The sequence below is a fragment of the Rhea pennata genome, chromosome 3 (genome assembly GCF_028389875.1).
Source record: "Rhea pennata isolate bPtePen1 chromosome 3, bPtePen1.pri, whole genome shotgun sequence".
NCBI classification, from domain to species: Eukaryota; Metazoa; Chordata; class Aves; order Rheiformes; family Rheidae; genus Rhea; species Rhea pennata.
Window position 1 is genome coordinate 103,577,356 of NC_084665.1, and position 25,717 is coordinate 103,603,072.

General features: G+C 39.2%; 1 protein-coding gene across 1 annotated transcript; it reads right to left on the reverse strand.

The window, feature by feature from the left end:
- Positions 1–1,340: 1,340 nt before the first annotated feature.
- On the reverse strand, positions 1,341–20,222 carry LOC134137938 (elongin-A-like). The gene is made up of 11 exons (XM_062571111.1): positions 20,138–20,222; positions 12,505–12,561; positions 10,648–10,760; positions 8,807–9,503; positions 7,719–7,818; positions 6,706–6,870; positions 6,266–6,363; positions 5,300–5,480; positions 4,749–4,872; positions 1,740–1,858; positions 1,341–1,630 (listed from the first exon to the last, which is right to left on the reverse strand). Exons 1-11 carry the CDS (start codon positions 20,213–20,215, stop codon positions 1,569–1,571), a joined length of 1,794 nt encoding a protein of 597 aa, XP_062427095.1. The 5' UTR covers positions 20,216–20,222; the 3' UTR covers positions 1,341–1,568.
- Between the last annotated feature and the right edge of the window lie 5,495 nt (positions 20,223–25,717).

Here is a 25,717-nt window from a genome sequence, read left to right on the forward strand (position 1 = left end):
GGCTCTTAGAATTTCACATCCAGGGTCTCATTAGAAAGAACACTTCACCTCAAAATTGTTTCCTCTCATACCATAAGGACTATTTAAAGATCATATATTCTTTACATGGAAAAGCAGCCAAGCTGAGTTTTCTTTTTGGGCTCAACCACTAACAGTTTGGAAAATGTTCCCAAATGCAGTGAAACAAAACATTGGCAGGAAATGGAAAATGGCTTCTGGGCCTGAAATGTACTTTTTTTTTGGGGGGGGGGGGGGGGGGGCGGGAAATCAAACAGAAAAACAGCCTTCTTCATCTGTGGTTTTCCCCACAACACCAGATTTTCCTTTGCAGCAGTACTTTTTTTTCTCCCATTACCTATTTAATTTGCAAGAAATTAACATGGAATTTGCTCAAGACAGTCACAGGAGAAGCATCAGTGGGGAAGAGCAAGTGTGGTGCTGGGATATACATATTTGATGAAAGGCTACTGAGAGATCCTAAGAGAATTTTGAGCCGCAATGATGACCTTCTTTAAGCAAGAGGTGGCCATGTACTCACGATGCTTACTCTTTCCATCCAAATAACCACTTATCTGAGGGGAAGGATCACAGGTCTCCTACTCCAAGCTACCCTGAGTCAAGCTCTGCACTCCACCTGGGAGCTAAGAGCCAGTAGGGCAGAACCCAGAACAGAGCAAGAATGTAATGAGAAAATAAAGGCCTTACAAGGAAGGAGGATGTTACAACCGCTCTGAGCAATCCATAATAAAAAAAGCTTTTATTCTTTAAAATTATCTTAAGTTCTAGTCAAGACACACACATACACACACATACACAGAACACCTTTGTTTAGCTTTCCAAAGGATTCCACTTTTTACATATTCTCCATCTCCTCCTTTAAAGATTCACTGTCTATATCATAGATCAGTAGGCCTAAATCAAGTAGGCTAAAAGCATTTAGTACCCTAACACAGGATTTTACAACCCACTTGTAGCAAGTCAGAAGTAAAGCTGCATATCCAAGACCGTTTTGTAAGACGGTCTTTACTCTGAATGGAAGAGAAAAGAAACCAAAACCCAACCAACACAGGTTTTAATAAAAAGAAAATATAGAAGTTTCAGTGGAAACCTTTAGTGAAACAAATACACTAAGTTTTCAAAAGACTTTTTGCTGAAGACAGCCTGGACTCCTTTGTAATTTTTTATGTACATCTTGTGACCACTCCTACAAGATTTGTTTTAACCTTGGCAAAATATACCACCAACTTAAGTGCTTCCACCAGAAACTTATCCAATACATACATAAACTGAAGATGTCAGCATCTATAAAATTCTATACCAAATGATTTGTCTCTAGTGTGTACTGACCTCATTTCAATTCAGTTTTCCTCATTCATGAATCAGCAACATGAAGGAGTTGGGGGAGAGGATAATTTATTGCATTTTATTGCAAATCACTTGCTCCTGAAATATTTCATAACTTTTAAAGAAGGCAAATTGAATGAGACTTACATTAGCTAGTTAAATTTCATTAGCTGTTACATGATACAAATATATAGCCTTCAATAGCTTCAAACACATAGCCTCATTTATCGTCGTCCAACTCTATTCTTGAATGCTTTCAAAGTTTTCCTCATAATTGGTGCAAGTCCTTCGAAAATAACAAAAAATCAGTTAGGATTATAGCTACAAGTGATTTAAGGTAAGCACACATTAACAGTTAAAACAATTATTTTGATAATCTTAGGAAATTCATTTACTTTTTATAGGCTTCTTCCCATCTTGAGTCACTCCACTTGAGCTGGAGCTTCCACTGTTGCTAACAGAGTTTAGATTTGATGAAGTGTTATTTCTGTCTCTGATTTCTGGAATTCTTGTTCTTTTAAAATAGGAAAACAGGAAAAGTTGGCAGTTTAATAAAAAAAGCTATTTGTTCAGCTCATTTTTTGAGAAAAAAATTTGAGACTTCTTAGCTCATACTAACAGGCTGAGGACAATATTCTTCTCTTATCAAGTCTGTCCCGTGACCAGTGGTACATTTGGAATCACAGAATAATTCAGGTTAGAATGGACCTCAGGAGGTCATTTAGTCCTTTCTTGCACAAATATTCCCTTTAGTAAGTTTGAGGAATTTGTCTTAAAAAAAAAAAAAATAATCAGAATTTGTGACAAGCCAGCAATACCATTGTGATTCATAATGGATTCTCTTATGACCTGTGTTTGTTCTTTGCATGTTTATTTTTCTTTTTGAACACAGCCGAATCGGTGACTAAGGAAGCTATCTGCCAAAAAGGTCAGTCCCCAATGCAAAGTGGAAACTTTCCTTTTTATTGCCATATTGCCAGCACTGAATGAAATCCACTTCTACATCCTCCAGAACAGATGTTTTTAGATTGAAATTTATCTGCATTAGCTACTTATCACCTTAGAAATACAAAGCCATATAAAGAATCTAATTCATCCCTCACTTGTCTCCCCACATGAAAATATAGCAATTAATTAACAACTATTTGAAGTCATTTATCCCTCAAGGACAAGTTTACGCAATGAGTTTTCTGTGTTTTTTAAAAATTAGAAATGTCTAGGAAAAATACAATAACTAACCTTAAGTATTAGGTTAGGGTTCTCAATCAACAGAACAAAAGATGGGGAAAGACTCAGATATAGAGCTGATGATTACTGCTAAAGACAGTTTAACAAACATAGCACTTAACTGTGTCAGCATCACATCACTGATCTGGAAGGTCTTATACACCTCTGACTCAGTCACTAGCACTTGCTGCCAATTAACACATGCTGAGTTAATCCATACTGCTGCATTCTGAACTGCAAATACAACTACATACTACAGCTAAGGATCTGCACATGCATCACAGGACCATTTTTGCTCCTGTGAGACCAGCATGATAAATGAAGACTTAATTTACTCTAAATTTACTATACAACCTGCCAAAATAACAGAAGATTTACAGAGGGTATGGTTAAAGCGGTGAACTCATTGTGCCTAAGAAACTATTGTTTCTCAGGAAGGCAGAACAATGACCCACCTTATGGCTTCTTTCATGTAATAGCAGTTCTTTCTAATCTAATTTATCACATTTGAGAAAACTGTGCAGGGCTTTGAGTAGATCATTCAGACTGATCCAGCAGTGAATCAAATTGGATTCTTACGCAGTACTTTAAGCACCTAAATGGGAAGGCTAGTCTTTCTGTACAAGGTTATGCCCTCCCAAAGGAGGGCTCTAAGTAGAAAACTAACTTGAAGAATCTTAAGCTATCGCTTTTGGGAAACTATCTTTTCACTGATAATAGCAACAGCCTGGAAAGAAGCTTCCTAATTTAAGCACCTTTAGGTGCCACATAAACTATAGTGTAAAAGTTTATTTCAAGAAGTTCCTGCATTCAAGCTTTCATTCCTGCCCTAGTACCATCACTTACAACCTCCTCATCTTGTATGAGACAATAAAGCAAGCTGTTAGACTGTAAATCAAGTTACTGGGATAGGCAGATTTTTCTTAAATACATTTTCCCAAGGTTTTGTAATTTCCCCCAAACTCAGGTCAGTTCAGTTATCCAGTTTACAGTATGGGGTACGTGAGCAATAACTCAGCACAACTGCAGACCCTACAGTATAAGGACAAAGCTACTTAAAATGACTATGCTGACATTTTCTGCTGTACTAGTCAGTCATGCATCATTTTTGTGACAGCTAAATTTTATCCTCCTCATTCTCAGTTGTCTGCCCACATGTTTGTCAACCTGCATAGCTGTTCCCTAACTCAATTCAAAGTAAACCAGATTAATTCTGTTTTCCCCAGAAGGCATCATTCTAACTCAGGTAAGCTGTGAAGTGGTTATGTCAGTACAGAAACAACCACAGCTACAGGGAAAAGGTAGGGCACCATGCTCAGCAGCAGACATAAGCAGAATGAGCGACCACAGCTTAAGATACTCATATTGAGACAGTAGGAATATTCCCCACAGCTCTTCTGGTCAGCTTCCAGCACACAGACCCATTAACCTGCAGCATCTTCTAAATCGAAACTGCTGATTTTCTCTCTGACAAGAATAGATACACAAATAGTAATAAAAATAGTTCTTCTCTCTGCATAGGTGGGAAGGGAAGAAGGAACAGAAGCTAGTGCCTTCCTATTCAGGCCATCCTCTTAGACCCAGAGTTTGTTAGGCCTGTAGGGATAGTAGGATAAATCTCAGATCTCAGCTATGGTTCCCATCCCTGTTGAATTATCCTGAAGCAGTCTGTCACAAGGAAAACTTGTATTTTTGCTGCACAAAGGAAATATTTTAGAAATCCATTTTTCCTTGCTTCAGTGAAAAGTGTTGGCTATTGCTACTGACTGTTCTGGACTTCCCTTTAAGCTGCCAAAGCACAAACCCATGATCAAATATATTAACAGTTGTTGAGATTCACTCTGGATAGCTGATGAGTATTTCATGAAAGTAGGAGAACAGGCAAGACCACTACACAGAATTATAAATATAAAACATGAAAACTGGAATTTCCCCAGGATATCAAGTGACATTACTGTAATCTGGAAATCATTCCAGAAGGATGAATTCAGCACTGGCACTTGAGAAGTATGTACAGAAAAGCGTACAACACAAAAGACAGACTAGTTTCTAGCCACTAACTCTTAAAAAAAAAAAAAAAAAAGGCTGTTTAACACCTCAAAAATAATTTTCTAGCAAGCTTTCATGATGACGAAGACATGTAATCTCAAATTAAAAGCACTAGACAGAACACTTACTTGTACTTCTCTATGGGATGAAGTTGAGTGACAGACCCTGCTGTCCCATGGATTTCTTGTTGCCGGCGAATGTTCCTGGGTGGCTTTGCTGCACTATTAATGTAAGCCATTTTTACTTGACGACCTAATACAGAAGCAAGAAGTTAGATGTCTTTCATTCAGGAAAGCAGAATCTAGTACTAAAGGAGTTCTTGAACAATGGCAACTTATATACAGGCTGCATACAGTCTTTACATTAATTAGTTTGGTTATTTATAATTAAAGCAAAGATATAAGAAGAATGCAATATAGAAACCTCAGTCTAAACCAACAAAGTCAGATTTGTCTACAGTACACTGCCTGTATTAACGCAACATTAACTGATATGTGTTAGTGCATGTGTTTTTGTGTGCAACTTTTAGCTTAAATAAATAGCATGCTTGCATAATGGCCTCTCCTACAATTACAGGATTATTTCTCAGTGCAAACAAACCATTAAATTCTACATAGCAAATGTCAAGAACAGCATAAAAGACTAGGTTTTGAGAATTGAAGAGATACTCAAATTCTACCTTTTGGTTTCTCAGACTGAGCTGAGAGAATGTTTTTTGTAAGCATCTTCAGTTTTTCTTCTCTCTGATTGAAAAGCCTCAAGTACATTTCACGCCAAGATTCGTATTCCAGGAGGCCCTCATTTTTAAAATCCCTCTGACAGTGTTTCTTCCACAAATGGTCCGACTCTTCTGTGAATGTCTTAGTTGAACACAAGTTATTTTAAAAATTCAAGATTTAAAAGTAATATTCTCAGGAGCAACTGCCACATAGACAAAGCCCAACTGCTCAGTGGCAAGAGATGCAGAACAAAACCAACAGCATGTGTTGACTCTCACTGGTCCCCTCACAAGTAGCACAGCAATGCCACGCAGAGATGCTGATTGCAGCCTAGAAACTATAGTTTCACAGAGTAGAGCTCTATGTCTGAGTCAACGAGCCACGCTTACAGGCTAGATTTTGGGTTCTAGGACAGGCCCAGGCCACAGCAGCTCTCAATTTTAGCATGTAGAGAAGTAGGTGCCATGGGCTAAGAGGCATCACATGCTCAGAACCTCAATGTTGAAAGACATCGTGGAGCTGAAGTTCTAACATTGTAGGTAAGAGACCCACTACATGCAAGAAACCTCACCAAGAATATTTCCCAATTTGTATGCTTTGCAGTCTTAATAGTTTTTAATTTGAAAACAAATTTGTTCCCTAACTATTTCAGTGGCAAATACTTTTTTTTTTTTTTTAATTTTTAGAAATAGAAATACTTTTCTACCCACACTGGCTTTCACTTAGTCACCACTAACAATTTTCCCAAATGCTTTAAATCCTGACACTGGAGAAAGGACTTGACAGTGACAGCTGAATTCAAAGAAATAAATATACAGGGCAGAAAACATAACCTGTGTAGAATCTTTATCAGAAGGGGTGCAAAGAAGGCAGAAAAAGGTGTTCTGTGTCCTTTGTGGTGCCCTAAGTTAACAAGGAAGAGTTACCGGATTACTTTCCTCTATTCGAAACAATTGCTCTGGTGTGCAACGCGTTAGCACAGGCTCAAGAATTTCAAAGGGTACGCCTCCTACTTCATGGAGTGCTACGAAGAAGGACAGTAAATTTCAGTATCCTGTTTATTTAACTCAGTGGGTAACACCACTTACCTAACAGTTTAAGGATAATTAAAAAATACAGCTTTGTCTTAGCAAATACCCAACAGAACACACACTCTGAAGTCAAGGGATGAAAAAAATTGTAAGTCAGCAATTATATACTGATTGGCAGTGATATTTGAGGATGGAGAAAGCATCCCTGAACCCCTGAACCCCCCCGTCTTTACTGGTATGTACTCCTCCTCCTCCCCTCTTTGTCAATGCAAAAAGATAAACAATTTCTTGATCACCCAGGCATAACCTGTTAAAGCCCTTATTAAAGTACTCACAATCAATATTATTTTGAAGCACACGGATGCACTGTTCATACAGTGTAAGCATCTTTGAAAGACAGACAGTTTTAGAGCCAGAGTAAACTTGCATTTTATTGTTCAGTCTCCGTCCTGTGAATTGAACTGTCTCACTCACTTGCTGGGGTGCTTCTATAACAGGTGCTAGAGAAGTTACAAGCAAGATATTAGACAGGGCTTTTACCTCTGCAAACTTTAAAATGCTTTACATTTTCAGCTTTGAGAGAAACATAGCTGGTATGACACATGTATTAGTTTTCCTTAGAAAATGAAGTTACTGCATCAGTTCTGGGCTTTTACATATAGTATATGTTACAGAAGCCCATTCAACGTTTTCCTAACAGAAAGACAGTACCTACAGCACAGATTAACTAGTGTAAGGCTAGTTTGGGTAGGTGTAGTTTATGCAGATCTACATGGTCTAGATTTGACCCTTAGTTACCAATCTGCAGCACATTACTGATGTTACTGAGTTACCCCAGACCAGCTTAAAGTTGCAATAGCAGTGATATTTCAAGATTAGATTGATATCAAACCACTGCAACCTCAAAGAAGCTGCAAGTGGAGTCACCAGTACTTTGACACCTATGTATAAGGATGCTATAACGTCCACATGCTGAAGCTACAACTGAAGCTTCCTGTATTTCTTTTACCTAAGCAAATTTTTACTAATGCTACTTCTGCTACAAGATATATAGAGAAGTAAAGCTAAAGAGAGCTTGTAGAATGGCTACTTTACCTATGTACTCTCCACACCTATGGTAAGCTTTCAAAACATTTCCATATTTAATAGACCATAACAGGAAGCCTTTATAGTTCCCTTCAGATTCAGAATAATGTCTACATGGGAGCAAGTGAAGGACACGTATTCATTTGCCATGGAATGATGAGCTAATATGTTTTATTAAGAAAGAGGATAACATTGCCCCTAAACAGGGCTGTAAAAACTGCACTGTATGTTTAGTATTTGATCAGCCTTGCACACTACTTACCTTTAAATTCAGCAGCATATGGGGGAGAAGAGACTGAGATGCCTGGCAGAAATTTAGGCAGTGGAGTATTAAGGAGATCTTGGAGAGATGCCATCTTGGCCTGTACACAGTCAAGGAAACATTGAGTATTCCAAATTTGAGTTTACTAAGGCTTAAAATACACTACAACAGTATGTAAGCAAATCCAAGAAAGTTACCTAGGATAACCAGAATTATTGCTTTTCTGCACTAATATTTACTCACTGGATTACTTTTGAGTATATCCTTTCATTCTCTACTTACCAAAATCACATCACAAAAGGAACTTCGTGGGATATCTATCTGTGCAAACGAGGAGATTAAAGAACAGAACACATGTTTCAGCTAACAGGCTTTCAGCTAAACCATTACTGAGGTTAGAGGCGTGCAGTGAACAAGACAAAACTGAAAGATGTTCCACAATAAATAAAGCATGGAGCTATCACGTATCAAGGATAAAATATATCGAAGAGACCTCTAAAGTCTAATAAATATACTTAGATCTATCACAGTTCAAATGAGCCATTTAAGCTTCTTCTGCTTCATAGGGTGAGGATACTTCACTTTAAGAACGTGTAATTTATTTCTATAAACACCATTTTTGTTTTTTAACACATTCAAATAAAGCACAATCTGTTTTGCTCCATGACAGACATTATTATTGACTACCAAAACACCACATCTGACAAAATGGTTTTGTACTATACAGTCAAATAGCTGCTATATTCACAAACCAAACTAGTCAAGAATGGACGAAAGGTAGAGGTTTCCATACTTAAGCATCTTCACTTTATAGGTAAAAAGTAGTTTAGTTGATATTGATCAGAGAAAAAGACTTTGTCACATACAAAAATCATCCTAAAACACATAACAAGTATTGTATACTGCTAGTTTGCAGTAATCATCTCTGTCCCCAATTATCCATAATTATTAGCAATCACCATGCAGCTGATATTGTAACTATGCAATTTGTTGCTTAAAATACAGCTGGATTTCACTGAAAATAAGAGAATAGAGAGCTCATCTGTCTGCAGTTTCTTTGCTATTAGCTCAGCCATGCAGTGGTTTACCTTTTTACTAGGAGTTTCTGACTGCTCATCCTCACATTTTTGTACATTTTCTTCTTCTTTTGCACGAGGAAATTTTGAAGTCTTTTGTGTTAATGAGCTGCTGTTCTTCTGTTCACTGAGCTTCTTTGGCTGTTTACTTGTAGAACAAGCCTTCCTCTTTCTTTTATTTGTAACCTGATCATAATTAAGATAAGATTCAAAAGACATAGCAGGGGGCTCAAATTCCTCGTCACTAGGTAATTCAGCATTTTTTCTCATGGCAAGCTTTTGTTTTGGTTTCCTGACATGCTTAGGATTTCTCTGTTTGGAAGCTGCTTTACTAGTCTTTTCCTTTAGGTGAGATAAGTCTTTATTGGCTACAACAGTATGCTGCTTCTCTGAACGTTTTTTGCTGTTTGCAGAGGCTGTCTCTTTAAAACTACTTTTTTTAACTTTAGGATTGGTACCCTGGGAATCATGCTTAGAACCACTGCTGCTACACTCTTTACTATCACATTCTTTTTGAGACTCAAAATCTCTACTTCTGTGTTTTTTTTCCACATGAATATGTTCCTTTTTCAACTTTTTAGAAGTGGGAGAGCTTTTGGAGGCCAGTACAGATGCTTTGGACTTCTCTGACAGCTTATTCTCCTTGGAAATGGAAGATTTTGTCTCATGTTTCTCTTTTTCAGTATTTTGGTTTTTGCCTCTGTGACTACTGCAACACAAAAACGAAAAAAATTCCCTTTACTAAATCTGAATGTAACTTCAACAAGAGTCAATCTTTACCTATATTAGTCAAACTAAAAGCATGAAACCAGTGTGGCAGAGAATTTTGCTCTTATGCTCTTACTTTTTTTCCACATCAGCACATACCCAGAGAAGCAGCTCTTGGGTCCAGCACCAAGAACTACTTCAACAAAAAAAGTGAGAGTAAGACAAACACAGCACAACTACTGGGGTGCTCCTTACAAGGAAAGAGGAGGAGAAACATCAGTATCAGCAGGAGAAATACCTGACATTTGTTCAAAGTCTTGAACTTTGCCTTAGTCCATTGTTTTTACAAAAGTTTCCCTGCATGTTTTATTAAAAAAAAGGGGGCATGTGAAATGGTTAGGAGGCATAGTGTGTGCAGCGCTGTGTAGCTGATACAGGTTTCATGTCAGCCAGTACACTTTGCTTATCAGGTTCTGAGATATCACTTTCCTATTATTTGAACAGCTTTGGATTTAAAAGGTACTGTTGAAGTTAACATAAACCACACTTTCCTTACTTCAACTGCCTCATATTATGAGGAGGACTGCAAAACATCTAGAGCACAGCCAGCCCGATGGCAGTGGTGGCTGTTTCGTTATGAGATGAAATCTCATCTCTTCAGTGCAACTGCTCCAACATGCAAAGCCTCCCACAATCAACAAAAGCCCCACACATAAACAAATCACTAGGGAGCTGTGTCATTTAAGCACCACATCACTGCCAAGAAAGAATATATATATATATATGTATATATATATATACACACACAAACACACATATATACATATATGCAAGTTTCCTATATCCCTAAGAACTAAAGAGCAGTGCCCATCACTGGCTTTGCTTTTATCAGTCGTGGCCTAAGAATTCATGCCGGTCAAGGAGTTAAGTCTGAATGCTGGCTGGCTAACTGATCCATACTGAATGCTTTGATCTGTTTCCCAATATTTATTATAAAGATTCACTTTATCCTTTCATTTTATGCATTTGTCATAATGCATAGCTGTCATTCAAAACACTTCACAAAATACAACTCAGAAAATTTAGGAAAACTATAACACAATATAATTAACTTAAGTGAAAAAGAAAAGTAAGCTCACACCTACCTTTCACTTTCTGGAGGAATAAGTTTTTTCCATTGCTTTACCAGGGATTTAGCTACATTCCCTGCAGTGGCATGTTTCCTGAAACTGTTAACTGTTTTGCCTATGCCAGTTTCCTATTGAAGACAGTGGGAGAAAGATGGGAGAATAGTTCATGACTAACATCCCCCCCCCCCAAAAAAAAAAGAACTCTTGAACAGCTACAAATAGTATTAGCCTAGTAGTCAGGGAAATCCTAATGCAGCTAATGAGATTACAAACACTTATACAGCAAACAAACAGAATTGAAAGATACATATACATTTATATACACGTGCATGTATATATATAAAACCAAACTATGGAAGACAAAATGCAGTTGTAAGTTATAAGACTAAAGTTATTATTTCCCTCCATTAAATGTATATATATTTATATTTCAGGTATTTCACTTGTTTTGAATGTTTAGGTTCACAGAGGTAGAGCTTAAAATGCGTGCTGCTGAAGTGAGTAAGCCTAAAAGGAATTTGAATGGATTAGTTTAGCATGTTAGGGAGCATCGATGCTTGCTGTGCTGTCATACAAAATGCATTCGGGATTAGTATGGTGAGAGGTCAGAGAAATGGAGTTCATACGACTAAACAGTTTCAGCCATACACAAAACCTTGGTATTTAAAGCTTGTCATGTTCATTTTCTGCTTTTCCCAGCACTATTATTTGCACATTAGCCTCACGTCTTCAAGCCTTGTCCTGCTGAGTTGCATGTGTCCAAGCAGAGTTGTCCTGTGAGCTTTGTGGGTACATAAATACCGTAAGTGAACTTTTAAAGCCTGTATTATTGAGTATCGCCAGTTCACAAACTCTCACTTTTAAGACACATGCAACCCCTGGAATTCACCATGTCAGTAGCAATCTATTAATGCTCTTGCCAACTAGTGAAAGATATTCCCGTGAATTCCTTAGGGCCTTAGACAAATAATTTTACTTTAAGGAGATTTACTTTCCATGTAACTTCAGGAATACTTGTTTGGAAGTTCACTGTATTTGAAATAAATGCAAGAGCACTTGTTGGAGGTTTTCGTAAAACTATTCATGTGGGATATTTATGTTCTTAAGAATACATTAAAATCTCACAGAATCATAGAATGGTAAGGTTGGAAGGGACCTCTGGAGGTCATCTAGTCCAACCTTCAGCATAGCCTGTACAGGGATTGAACCCACAACGTCAGCATTAGCAGCACCACACTCTAACCAACTGGGCTAAACCTGCCCCCTAAAATAACATGGAATTCTCAATCCAGAAGAACTAACCACTTGAAATGCCATTTTGCTTTGTCCCAAAGTACAGACTCATTTCCCAAAATAACCAAAAAGCTTCCCAGACAAATGTGAGGATTCTCAATATAAGATTTTGATAGCATACAGCTTGGTTGATGATGCCAGCAAGTCACAAATATTCTTGATGTATAATTTAGGATGCCTGCTCTTTAGATAAGAGACTAATTTTGAGCTGCTGATACAGACAGAAGAATTAGCCACTGACCTACATCATGTATTTGTTTTGCTTTTAACGTTGACTCAAAGGCAGTTTTACAGTGAAAAGAAGACAACTTTAAGAAGCAGTATGTTCTCTACATGTTCAGATCCCTGTTCAATACTACCACTGGTATCATAATGTTGCATCTGTCAAGTTGCGTTCCAAAAGCCAGTTGTAAGCTGGGCAAAGGCTCCATGGTTCCTTATACATAGCTTATGTATCACGAACCATGATTAAGAGTCAAAATTAAAAAAAAAAAAATGCAACAGTTATCACTGCTTCTAGGATTATAGACCTCTGAACTTTACTCTAAGAAAGAGTTAAAAATATCACTGGTCACTTACCACCAGAATATCCAATGTTATATCCAAATCCTGTAGTCCCTTAAGTGCTTTTATAATCTGGAAGGAAACATTAGATTTTTTTTTTTGAACAAATATTCATAAATTCTATCCTTTCTCATCCTCATTCACATCTGTTTAATCCAAAATACTCAAGCGTTGAGTAACATCCCGTAATTTGGAGAAAATGTAAGCATTCCTTCACTGCATCTAATGGCAGTGCTGGAAATCTGTGCTGGGATTCAGTACAGCTCTGCTTTACCCAAATTTCAATACTACTAGAAACTACAAACATCTCACTACAGAGATTATGTTTAAACCCATAATACAGACTGTGTACATGCCTCCACACCTGATTTACCAGTGACCATCGTTTGGCATAGAACTGATTCAAAAATGGCATTCTGCAGGAGCAGCACCATTCAAAAGCAGTAAGCCTCCCAAACCATCCCTTCTTCATTTATGGCCAAGAAAGGATGAAGTAGCCTTGGGGATATCACTTTACAATAACCCAAACTAGAAATTAAAGTTCTGAAACTTTATTTTCACATTAACAAAAACAGACCAAGGTAGAGCAGCTACTTTGTTTCACCTTGATAAAGTACACATCTGATACAATAAATAAATAAACATTTTGAGCAAATCAGAAAAGTATTTTTCTAATACAGAATAGCTCAACTTCCAGTGAAAAGTGTTTTGTTAATACAAAAGTCTTATTTAAAAATAGAATATAAGTTTCTTTGGCAATCTGATAGTACACAAGCACAGGAATATTTTGGTCAACTGCACACAAGCAATTCTCTGCATCTTTCACAAAGTTCTTTTCTCAGTTGCTATATACATGACAGAATTAATATGTAACTCAAGAAAAAACATCTCATAGGGCTTTAACAAAGTCTGGGATATTACTCTAGTTGTTCAGATCATTACCATTTCTAAATGCAACCACTAGGACCTGCCAGGATACAAAAGACTACCCAGAAGGTTTTTAGTTAAGTTATCATAGCTGTTATTAAAGCTAACAGATTAACTGTCTTTTATCATTAGATTTCGCTTCTAAAATAGTACTGCAGGAGATAGAAGAAACAATTTACAGATAGTATTATGGGGATACCTTTCTCGATTACTGTTCTAAATTTCATTGAAGTTCCTATAAGACATTAAAATGGTACCTAGTGAAATTCAGTGCAAAATGTGGGATTCCACCTACACTTCTGGTGTGTAGTTCTTCCTGTAAATCAGTCACCCCGCAATAGCATTTCTGTGGTTTAAAGAAATACAGGAGAAGTACTTTGTAGCCTGAGAAAACATGAGAAAAGCTGTAACAGTAAGGCATTCACTCGGGACCAGATGTTTTATCTGAAAAATCAGTTTTCTTCAAAAAGTGCATCTAACTACAAAATGGCAGGATTCTTATTAAAAAGAAAACACCTTCCTGAAGGAAGTTCTGGACCCAGCACAAAAACAGTGTGAAGTTCTGCTCATCTCTTGTTTAAAAATAAGGTATTCCTTGAACCAGACAGTAGTACTACGAATATATATAATGAAGTTAAAATCTACTTTGCATCTCAGGAGATCTACGCTTCCTCCTGAGGATAATAAAGCTTAACATTTAACTTCTACCAGCCACTTCACAGATACAGACTATGTATGTTGTAAGCTGAAGACTTTCCCAGATATCTCCCATTAAAAAAAAAAGTGATGTAAAGACCATGTTTAGAAAAGTAGGCAAAAAACATTTACTCAGAAGGCTAATTACAAGTGCTAGAAGCTAAGTTACCAGTATTAGTTTATTTTTTATTCAATTGAAAAAGTTACACCCACATTCATTTATTTTGTAGGCAGAAGGAAATAATTTGCTATAGAGGATGACTGGATACTCAAGCAATGCAAACCACAGGGGATAAACTCCAGAGCCTTCAGGGACAATCCGAGACATGGAACAACAATAAAGATATGTTTTGATCAAGCCACAAAGAAAATGAGAGATCTGAGTACTTCCTCTTGATGGATTTTTGACTAAGTTAATTTATAAAGCTGAGTTCATTTCTAAAGAATCTAAAATGTGATCAGGTAACAAGCCCAAATTGTTCATACAACTTCAAAAAAGGCTAAATTACAAAAGTACCTAGATGACAAGTCAACACATTTTAATGAAAGACAAAGCTTTCAAAATTTGTTAAGCTAAAGAACACACTAGTCACTTTGTTCTTTAGAAATACATTACATTTAGCAAATTAAGACAAGCTAGAGGTTTTCATTAGAAATAAGAATAAGAATATAAGAGTAATTGATCAGACACTATGACAATCCTTTGAAGAGAAGCAATCCTGACCTCTAGAAAGCAGAGAATAGCTTAGTCTGCAATGAGATCAGTAGCTATGTATGTACGGGAGCACCAAAGGATAGATAGCTCCATTTGCTTTGTACTATAAATGGGAAAAGGAAATGCCATTATTTAGCCTGTCAGTAATTACTGAGGTCAGAGTACTTGGCATTTAGAAACCAAACTTACAGATACAGTCAGGAAACAATTGAATTTAATTTGTGGCAAACTTCAGTAATTGTTCAGAAACATTGTATTTATATAATTTGCTAGAGTTTTGATTTCTCTATAAAAGACTGGTGAGGTGTTTTTTAAGCACAAATGCCACGCTTAAATATCTACCAGACTTTGGTGAAGACCACAAAAAAAGGTATACTATAAAATACAGGACACAGTAAAGCTTTTCACTTAAACTTAAAGCTCCTTGTAAAAGCTGAATTTCTAAGGATTTTTTTCATGATATTCACATGGTGCATCTTTACATTTGAATGAATTAGGGTAAAAGGAGAAAGTGATTAATCCAGAGTCTATTATTAGCAGGTTTTCCAAAAGAGCATGAAGACTGATTTGTTAACATGCCTTCCTCTAACCATTCCTTTTAGCGTGGAAGTTGTAGTCCACTTGGCTCTTCTGCAACCACTAATTTTTCCTCAAGTCTTTCCATACACATGCAATACATTAAATCCTTCATTGCCTTGCTGGTTTTAAGACTATTTTACCTTACATACTGCTATCAACTATATCCTTATGGAAAAACTTAAAGGAAATGGAAAGGATTACAAAACCCTGCAGAACTGAAGTTACCTCTATGATTCCTGAACTGTTCTTTGCAATTTCTAAATAAATTCCTGATTTCTAAAGGATGATTCAAAGTCTTCAGAATTGTTATTTTTTCCATAAATAGCATCCCAGTTAAGCCTGAGACACAGGTCTTCATGTAACGTAAAGAGATAAAAGAAGAGTGTTATTGTCAAATTGAAAGCAAGCAAGTACATACTGGTCTGACAGAAAACAAAGATAGCAACAGGCTCAGGACTGAGATAAGACAAAGGCAAGGAGGAAAAGCAGGCAGGCATTTGAAGAGCCAAATGTAGAAGTAATGAACAGTGGATAAGAAACAAATAGTTTTCCAGAGTCCAAACTGAAGGCAGAGTCATAACATCAGTAGATGTCAAGTGCCTCAGATTTGGTCTCTTCTCACTGCTCCAGTATTGCTGCTGCCTCTCTTACCAGAGTCTTGTACAGTCTCTCGGCTTTTTCTAGCTGAGCCCAGGCCCCTCAAGAAGGATGGGACTCATTCACCAGAGATACGTCCTCAGGCAACACTGGTCCAAGGACTGACTGACTGTTCCACCTCAGTAATATCACCTACCCACCCTTCCTTCCTCTTCCTCACTCACTAGCTGGTTTTATATCTTAAAGTTACTTTTACTTTCTCCGCATCACATAAGGAAGCATCTTCAGTCTGGACTAGGCATGACTGACCCCTAGAATCAATGTTTTATACTATTCAATATTCTTTGCATATTATCTCAGTATATATTGGAAAACACACACACACAATATATGTACGTGTGTGTGCATATATACACACACACACACAAAACCTCCGTTTTCCAACATACAGAAGGTATTTGTTTAGCTTAATATTAAGATGACGTTTCCCTCAGTTCTAAGACAGATATTTGACAACTGCAAAATGAAATAGCTGCTTAATGAGTCTGACAATCTTGAGGCTCTTTAAGGTAGCATATATCCAACCCACTTAGAGCGAACAACTTTCAGAGACTAAGTTCAGAAGGGATCCTTAGGATTTAGCCTGCTCTCTTCTGTAACACATGAGAAAATTTCACCAGGCGATTTCCACATCAAGTCTGTAACATCTGGCTGAGATGGCCATCTTCTTTGTTCAAGTCTTAAAAGAGAGCAGGTTAGAAAAACCTAACACATTCAAGTCCATCCTGTGCTCAGTTAAAATTAAAAAAAAATAAAATAAAAGTCCACTGAGCAGCAAAAAGTCAGTCATCTCTTCTGGTTTCCCTAAAAAATTTGGCGGAAAGAAATAAGGAGATTCAGTAGCTGAAAAAATTCCAAACAAACAAAGGAGTCTTCTTTCAAACATCTTATACAACACAGGGATTTAGAGATTGATTATACATATGCTACACCTTTTGGTCATTAAGGTTAAACAGATTGATCAAGTTCTTTAGTTTCAGTAAATTATGCTAGTCAAAGCTATAGTCATTCTGCAGCTTTCTGAAATCTTTCCAGCTTGTCAGCATCGTTTCTGAAAAGACAACCCCCAGAACAGGACATAATATTCCTGCAATCGTCCCTCTAATATTACAGAGTAGTAACAACATATCCCTGCTAAGCTACCCAAAGATGGCATTTATTCCATAAGCCAGTACACTGTACTGCAATTTCATGCTCAACTGGTAATACATCAGAGCTTCAAATCATTTTCTGAGTCAATGCTTTCCAAAATACAGTCTCCTATCCTGAGTGACCTATATTCATGGCTCCTAGCTGTGACTTTCCACTGAGCCATGTTAAAATGCATGTTGCTGAAATGAATGTAGCATACCACATGATCAAGGTTGTTTTCTAGAAGAGCTCTCTTCATTTGGGACAAATAACTGCAGTATTTGCAACATTTTCTACAACGCTTGCTTTCTTGTAAATGAAGAAAGGTTTGAGTAACATCATGTCAAGCACAGATGTATGATCTTCCCCCAGAAACATTCTTTGAGGATTCTCACTTATTTTTGGTGAGTGTAATTTAAATCTATCCTATATATTGCATCAGGCCCATACACTGCTACAGTAATTAGCACCGTACAGAAGTCAAGTGCCTTTTAAGTCTTAAGTGTATTTATGACAGTTGCTATCAGCTGAATACAATTTAATATGAATTTGGCAAGAATAACTACATGAAGTCTCACTGAGTAGTAGGGACCACCATACCGTTCTTTAGTTCTACACTAGTTATACACATAATTGTGCGGCTGCTCTATGTATTACTTCAATGTCACTGACATCGATCATTTCATTCGCTTGAATAAACAGTGTCACTACAGCATTTTTCCAGTCCTGCAGAATCTCCTTAATATCTCCCTAGTTACTGTTAGATTAGAAATTTAGTAATTATTAATAAAAGTAACAAGATTAGACAAAGATTATTCTCAAGTATGGAACAGAGACATGACATCACTCATCATTCATTATCATTGCACAGGTGTTTATAACATTTCTCATGGTCTTTAAATGCAATAACCACAGGTTTTTTATTATTATTATTACTAGATTTACCTTTCATGTCTACCAATTTACATTTATTAGTTTGCCTCCTTCCCTCCATTGCCTAGCCTTGTTTTCCATAACTATTTCTATTTTGCTAGACACAGCTTTACCAGGGAGAGTAGAAGCGCTGCAGCACCACCATTAGTCCCAACTTATGCAGCACCTGCTCTTGGCCATACCACAGAAAAGCAGTCCATCTCTTCTCTTACTAGAGCCAGATCTGCAACACAGTATGTATATTTTCACTTCTCAACTGGGTATGTTTTGGAATTTGTTGTTTTGAGACACCTAAGAAACTTAATTACCACTAGAACTATTTCTCTCCGTTTGCTTTCAAATGCTTTTGTTCAGAACAGCATTTCAATACCAACTCCAAGTATTAAAGAATCTAAAGACTGTGGAAAGTGTGATCATTTTTGTAGTGAAAAAAAATAGTTTTGCTGAACTGTAAATTATAAATATCTGAAATATTAACTGCACACAGATGTTTACATTTAGGACAACTCTAGTCTACAACACTGGCATTCAGGGAGATAAAGCATCATTGATGAAGAAAAAAAAAGAAAATCAGTATTTCATATATATGCATATGCACACACACTTTGAAGACAAACAGAGTATATAAATGTAATAACCAAGCTTTTGAAATTTATTAACTACCAAGTATCATGAAGATTAAACCGTATAGCTGCTCTCTGCCGCCAAATGCCTTCACAAAGTTGTATCAAGTTCTAACACTTTAGAAATCTGTCACAGGAAACATATTCTGTTACCCTGCCAACTGAATTCAAACCTCAGTCCCTTTTGAACCCATTTCTCCTCAGTTAAACATAATTTAATAAGCAGCAAGTCAAATTCGGGAATTACTGCTTTACTGCCCTTCAAGTGAGAGATAGGACGCCTGTTTGGACACCGCGGCTGGTGAAGGACACAGCATCCAGGTAGCCTTCCCGCCCTGGAGCCTGCGCCTATCGTCCTCTCTCCCTTGTATCTTTAACGGTGTCAAGCACTGCTTCCTTAGGCTGCTCTGATCCATCTTTCACCAAATGCTTGCTTGTTTCAAGCGTGTCTTATCTAGTTCTTGCAGCTCCTGAGCAGTCCTGCTACCCTACAGGTTGCTTATTATCTTCCAGAGATAAGAGACACTTTTGTTCTTCCTGTATAGAGACTAATAATGCAAGATTTGACACTTCCCACATTTTGATGCATACCATTAAAAACAAAAACACCTATTTCATGAAGAAAAGCTTTTATGAACATAGAAATTAGCACTTCAGCAGCTATGATTTGTGTTTTTAGTCAGGCTGACAAGACTTCACACATAACTAGTAGTGCCTGTTATGCAGAGGATGTCTTAGATGTAATGACATTATATCTACATTTAGTAGCCCTTTTCATTGTCATCTGATTCTACGCATGATTTTTTGTTTAGGTAAAAGTTCTTAGCATTTACCAACATGGAAAATAAACACAGACAATCGGAACACTATCTAACATTCCTGGACTCCTTCCAGGTATAAGGCAGAGACCTGTCCACAGAGTGGACACAGAGAACCTCCACAAAGACCTGCCACAGCCAGCAAGAGGAACCAGCATTTCATTAAAGCACATCCTAGCAGCAACTTACTGACGCAGCACTCTCAGTTACTTAAATTCAACAAGACCCCCCTCCGCACACAATACGGCCAAGCAGCAGAAGTTAAGGAAGAAGTAAGTGGCAGGGCCTCAGCTAGGCGAGCACCCCACGCACTCCCGTTGGCATGACAGGACCGCACCCCCTGGGCGCACTTGCCGCCGAACTCTCCCCACACCGCACTCCACGCCCGCTGTGGGGCGTGTGCGTGGACCCCCCCCCCACACACCGCCCCCGAAGCGCGCTCCCAACGTGGGCGCGCCCCAGGCCAGCCCGGCACCCGCCGTGCGGGGCGCGCCACAGCCGTTAACGGCCGCCCGGCGCGCGCCCTCCCCGCCGCCCTGCCCTCGGCGGCCGCCGCCGCCGCCCGCTACCTCTCGGGGCTCCTGCGCGCCGCCGAGGCGCGCCTGCAGCTGCTGCACCCTGCGCGCCGCGCTCCGCCCCTCCGCCATGGCGGCCTCGCCTCGGCCGGGCCCCCCACCCCCGCCGCCCCTCTTGTAGCAGCGCCCGCCGCGCCATAGGCGGCGCCCCCCGCCTCAGGGCACGGCTGGGCCGCGACCCGCCGGCCTCGGCGCAGAGCCTCGGCGCAGAGCCTCGGCCCGGGGTGCCTCGGCCGTCTCTTTTCCCCTCTCTGCTTTCTGCCCCGCTCCCCTGCTCCTCCTCCCCCCCCCATAATTTTGGAAGAAGTGGCTCACACATGCCCACAGTGTGTTCCCAAGTACAAGTACTTTGGTGTCTGTGTTGCCACTCTCGCAGTCCTGTTCGTGCATGTTCCGTCGCCCAGCGGGGTCCCCTGAACATCCGTCCTTCTCTTCTCCTGTCCAAGATCTCTGCTGGGGGGGTCCATGCGCAGAGTGTTTTTCTCCTGGAGGAAGAGCAGGGTGGGGAGAAGTCCTTGCTTTCTTTCAGACATGTTACTCTGCCCCCACCATCATTTTGGTGCAACAAGCCATCTCCTCTCCTGGCCACGGCCTCTGGTGTCTCTCGGTTATGCCTGTTGTCCAAGCCAAGTAAAAAGACCCTCCAGGGCTCTCCAGGCCTTTGGCACAAGCTAACTTCCAAACTTTGCCCAGGGACTATTTGGGACTGTGTTTGATAGCTGAGGCGAAAATCATGACAACGATCCCGCTAACAAGCAATATGGACAGCTACATCTCAGTGTCCTGGCCTGAGCACTACTCCTGTTGTCTAACTAGTAAAGACACAGCCTATATGGTCTTACCCAAAGTACCTCTTTCTTGTAGGAGTGTTATGGTCATAACTGCAGTTAACTTGGTTGTTTGCTATCAACCATCAGCAAGTAATAGCAGTACATGCTTTTCTTTGTTCTACCTCTTACAATCTTACTTTTATTTAAATATACAGTGTAGTATTTAACAAGCACAGTAATCATTTAAATGTATCTGTGGAACAGAGTTAGAGGGAGAAAAACAGCCTGTCCCAAGAAACACTATGACATTTATTTTTATCCTGCAATGAGCAACAAGATTAGTCCACCACTATGTCTGCGCCCACATCATGGAAAGGTGTAAGCAGTCTCTGCCACTCAGACATACACCAGATGAGGAATGAGACCGTTGTTAGCATAAGTCACTTGCACTTGTTCATACAAGTTCTGTCATCTGCTGATAATTAGTAAGGTCTGTGGTATTTTTATTGTCTCTGTGTGGCTGTAAGGCTGCTTAGAGGTTGTGATGACAAGAATAAGTGTAGGCAGGCCAAGCAAACGAGGATCTGACTAGTATATGTATGCATACTACTGCAATTTTAATTTACAGGTAAAGGCATCAGGTGCAAGTAACAGAATAAAGATATCACATATGTGCCATGTAAGCTTTCTGGAAAATCTGGGTCTATATCTGAGTTGTTAGTCCATGTCTTACTAATTGTTAAAATCAATGCTGGCTATGTGCCAGTTGATATGGGTATAAATCCATGCTGGCTATGTCTCAGTTGAGATAGGTATTGCCAGGGCAATCGCAGCAGCATTTCTTGTAAAGATACTTCTCCAAGTGCATTCACAGTTCCAGCAGGAACAGGGCAGGGAGTCAGTCTCTGTCTTCAGAGTGCTGTGTTAACTGTGTAGCTGAAATAGGATCTCATCATGGAGCTTACTGGAGCCAAGCGCTTACTTGAAAGTCTTGAAGCTGAATGAGTCTCTCTAAAAAGATACAGATTTGCCATATTGTTTTGGAGGTTAAGGTAGATAAAATAGATCAATCAATGACTCAATCAATTGATCACCTACCACTCTTTAAAGCAGTGTGTGGAGGAAGTATTATAAAGAGTGTATCCAGTCTAACTGCAGGGGAATTTTAAGTGAGCAAAAGATTACCTTTTTATTTGGTATTTGCACTTTAGGATTGCTACCCTTGCAAAATAGATCTTATTATAGCTTGGCATTGCATATAACAAATTTATAAGCACAGAAACCAGAATAGCTAGTAGTGCAATAGTGTAGTTAGAACACTCAGGTTGGCTATAGAAGATCCAAATTGGGTTTCCTGCTGCAGTCTGGCTCCCTAGTTCCCAGGCTCGTGTAAGTCTTCTACATTATCGAAGTAATAACTCATCTTTACAGCATGTGCTGGAGACTTCATTAACTCTGCCTTAGAATCAGCCATCTACAACTAGTTAGTCTCTGGTTTTCTGGCCCTAATAGTTTGCAATTACTTATGGAAAGTAAAATTTATACAGAAAAAAATCTTGGAAGAGATTCAGCCCACAATCGCACTATGATTAAAGTCATCTTTGATTGGGGAAGGTGAGGTTGAGATCCTGATATGAATTAAGCAATTGAAACTGGGCTTCTCACATGTTACTTGAAAGCTTTAACTGTCAAGCTGTTGGGTTTTGCGGAATAGGGAAAATCTCTTCACTGCATTTCTGCACAATTTTTTGAAAATTTTCAAATTTTTTTCAGGATTTTGAAAGATCCTGATTTCATTCCAATGAAGAAAATACTTTAAATCTCAAAAACTTTCATAGAACAAAGAAAATGTTTCTAGGCCAGGTCTATTTGCAAAATTTCTTATATTGCCTGTCATGATCTTCACAGAGAAAAGGATTCCCAGTTACTTGGCCCTTCAAAACCGCCAGCTCGTACCAGTTGTTACGAAGATGCGTGTGTTTGGCTGTGATGTGGGGCTCCTGCTAGGAAGAGCAGAACTTGTCGCATGCAGGTTAGCTCTGATAATTCTGCTGTCAGCTGTGCTGAGCAGCTTGTAAACTCTCATCCCTAGGGTCTTCACTGCGCTGTACTGCCTTTGGTTTTTGACTTTCTGAGGAAACTGTGAAACCAGAAGGAGAAATACGCTGTGTGAGTTAAGAACAAGAGCTAGGTGAGAATTTCAGGGGGTGAACTGATGTGGAAGGTTTGGCTGACCAAAATTAAGCACTGAACTGGGAATGAGTGATCAAGTGTTGTGGGTGGTGTCTCTCCTGAGGGAGTTCTGTGTGACTAAGTCAGGTTTGTTTGTTTGGCCAAATGCAGTTTCATTCCTCTAAGGCATTTTCTTTTAAATCAAGGTCAGTATATTTGATCTCAAACTTACATTTATTCAGCTGCTTAAAAAGCAAGAATCCTGCATTTCTTTTCAGTCTTTCTGTTGAAAAGACTTCAGTTCCCACTGAAATACAGTCTGCTTTCAAAATATTTCCAGTCTGCATAATGAACTTCAGCCTTCCTAAAGGCATTATAGGTTGGATTACCCGACATATTCAGACCAGCATATTTAAAGAAGGGGGGGGGTCATACTGTTTATCACAGTGAACTAAGTATGTATTTTAAGGTGCATAGTATTTGTCCAAGCATACACCAGACTCAGAGCAAACAAAGTAGCCATAATGTGAAGCTGGGTGTAAATTTTGTTAAGATATCTTTAGTTGAGCAAGGTGGATCTCTGCAGAGGCATAGGTGTGATGCTCACATTCCACCAACAAATCAGAACGTGCTGCCTTTAAAGAAAAAGCTTTAGCGTTTTCCAGAAAGAGTGCAGTAATGATTCTGTGTGGATTAAAAAAGATAGTACTAACTACCTTAAGGCCTATTTTTGTTGATAGAAGAACTTTCCCAATTGCTAATTCTGGCTTGGTTATATGGAGCAGATCATAAAAGTTATTGTTGTTTTTTTTCAGTAAAGAACAGACCTCCTGAAAGGTTTTGAAACCCCTTTGCTTTCTTTTCCTCTAAGTGTTAAAATACAACTATATGACCTGCTGCACAAATTGATAGTATTTTCCTTAGTCACTCATACAGATCTAGAGCACTAGATTGTGGCATCGAATTACATTTTTCCCCCTAAGATTCACTCATACATGAAAGGATACATCATGACAGAAAAAAAGTTTTAGATATTGCCAAAAAATACATTATTGCCCCTTCCAATTGAAAAAATAATTTATAACTTCATTGAAAGTATGTACACCTTATGTGGCCAATTATCAAAATATTTTTAAGTTCTTAATTACTTTCCAGTTAGAAGGGAAATAATCAGAAAGACAACCTGTCATTTTCAATATAAAAAATAAACACTACTAAGACTATCTGAAAATAACCATATTAAAAATCAAAGTTAGAATTTAAAAAATGTATCATGATTTGCAGGTAATCCTGGTTATCTTTTACTTTGGAGACCCTGTAGTGTGCAAAATAATAGAAAATGAGAATGACTGTTTAGTTCCAGGATCAGCTTGCATACTGTGTAATACCCAAACCAAGTAATTAAAGTTTTTTTGGTTTTGTTCTAAGGTACAACCAAAGTTGCAGAACAAATGGTGGAGGAGCCTACGAGGAAGGGTGTCCTGCTGGATCTTGTCCTTACCAACAGAGAGCGACTGGTTAGAGATGTGAAGGTTGGGGGCAGCCTTGGCTGCAGTGACCACAAGATGGTGGAGTTCAGGAGCTGGCAGGAAAGAACTAAGGCAACAAGCAGGATTGCAACCCTGGACTTCAGGAGAGCGGACTTCGGGCTCTTCAGAGACCTAATTGGAGGAGTCTCATGGGTTAAGGCAGAAGGAAGGGGGGTCTGTGAGAGCTGGCTAGTATTCAAACATCACTTCCTCCAAGCTCAAGAGCGGTGCATCCCTAAGAGTAATAAGTGCAGCAAAAGGGGCAGGAGACCTGCATGGGTGAGCAAGGAGCTCCTGGCCAAATTCAGACAGAAGAAGAAAATACACAGAATGTGGAAGAGAGGGCAGGCTGCTTGGGAGAATTATAGGAATGCAGTCAGAGTATGTAGAGATGTGGTGAGGAAGGCTAAGGCCGAGTTGGAATTGAGTCTGGCAAGGGATGTCAAGGACAACAGGAAGGGCTTCTTCAAATACATCAGCAGCAAGAGGAGGACTCAGGAAAATGTGGGCCCACTCCTGAATGGGGCAGGGGCCCTGGTGACAAGGGATAAAGAGAAGGCAGAATTACTGAATGCCTTCTTTGCTTCAGTCTTCACTGCTAAGGGCAGCCCCCAGGAATCTTGCAGCCTGGATGTAAGGGAGGAAGCCTGCAGAAGGGAAGACTTTCCTTTGGTTGAGGAGGAAAGGATTAGTGATCTTCTGGGCAGGCTAGACATCCACAAATCCATGGGCCCGGATGGGATGCACACACGGGTACTGAGGGAGCTGGCAGATGTTGTTGCCAGGCTGCTCTCCATCATCTTTGAAAGGTCCTGGAGAACTGGAGAGGTGCCTGAGGACTGGAAGAAAGCCGATGTCACTCCAGTCTTCAAGAAGGGCAAGAAGAAGGACCCAGGCAACTATAGGCCAGTCAGCCTCACCTCCAGCCCTGGAAAGGTGATGGAACAGCTCATTCTGGATGTCATCTCCAGGCATATGAAGGAAAAAAAGATGATCAGGAGCAGTCAGCATGGATTCACCAAGGGGAAATCCTGCTTGACCAATCTGATAGCCTTCTATGATGGAATGACTGTCTGGGTAGATGAGGGGAGAGCAGTGGACGT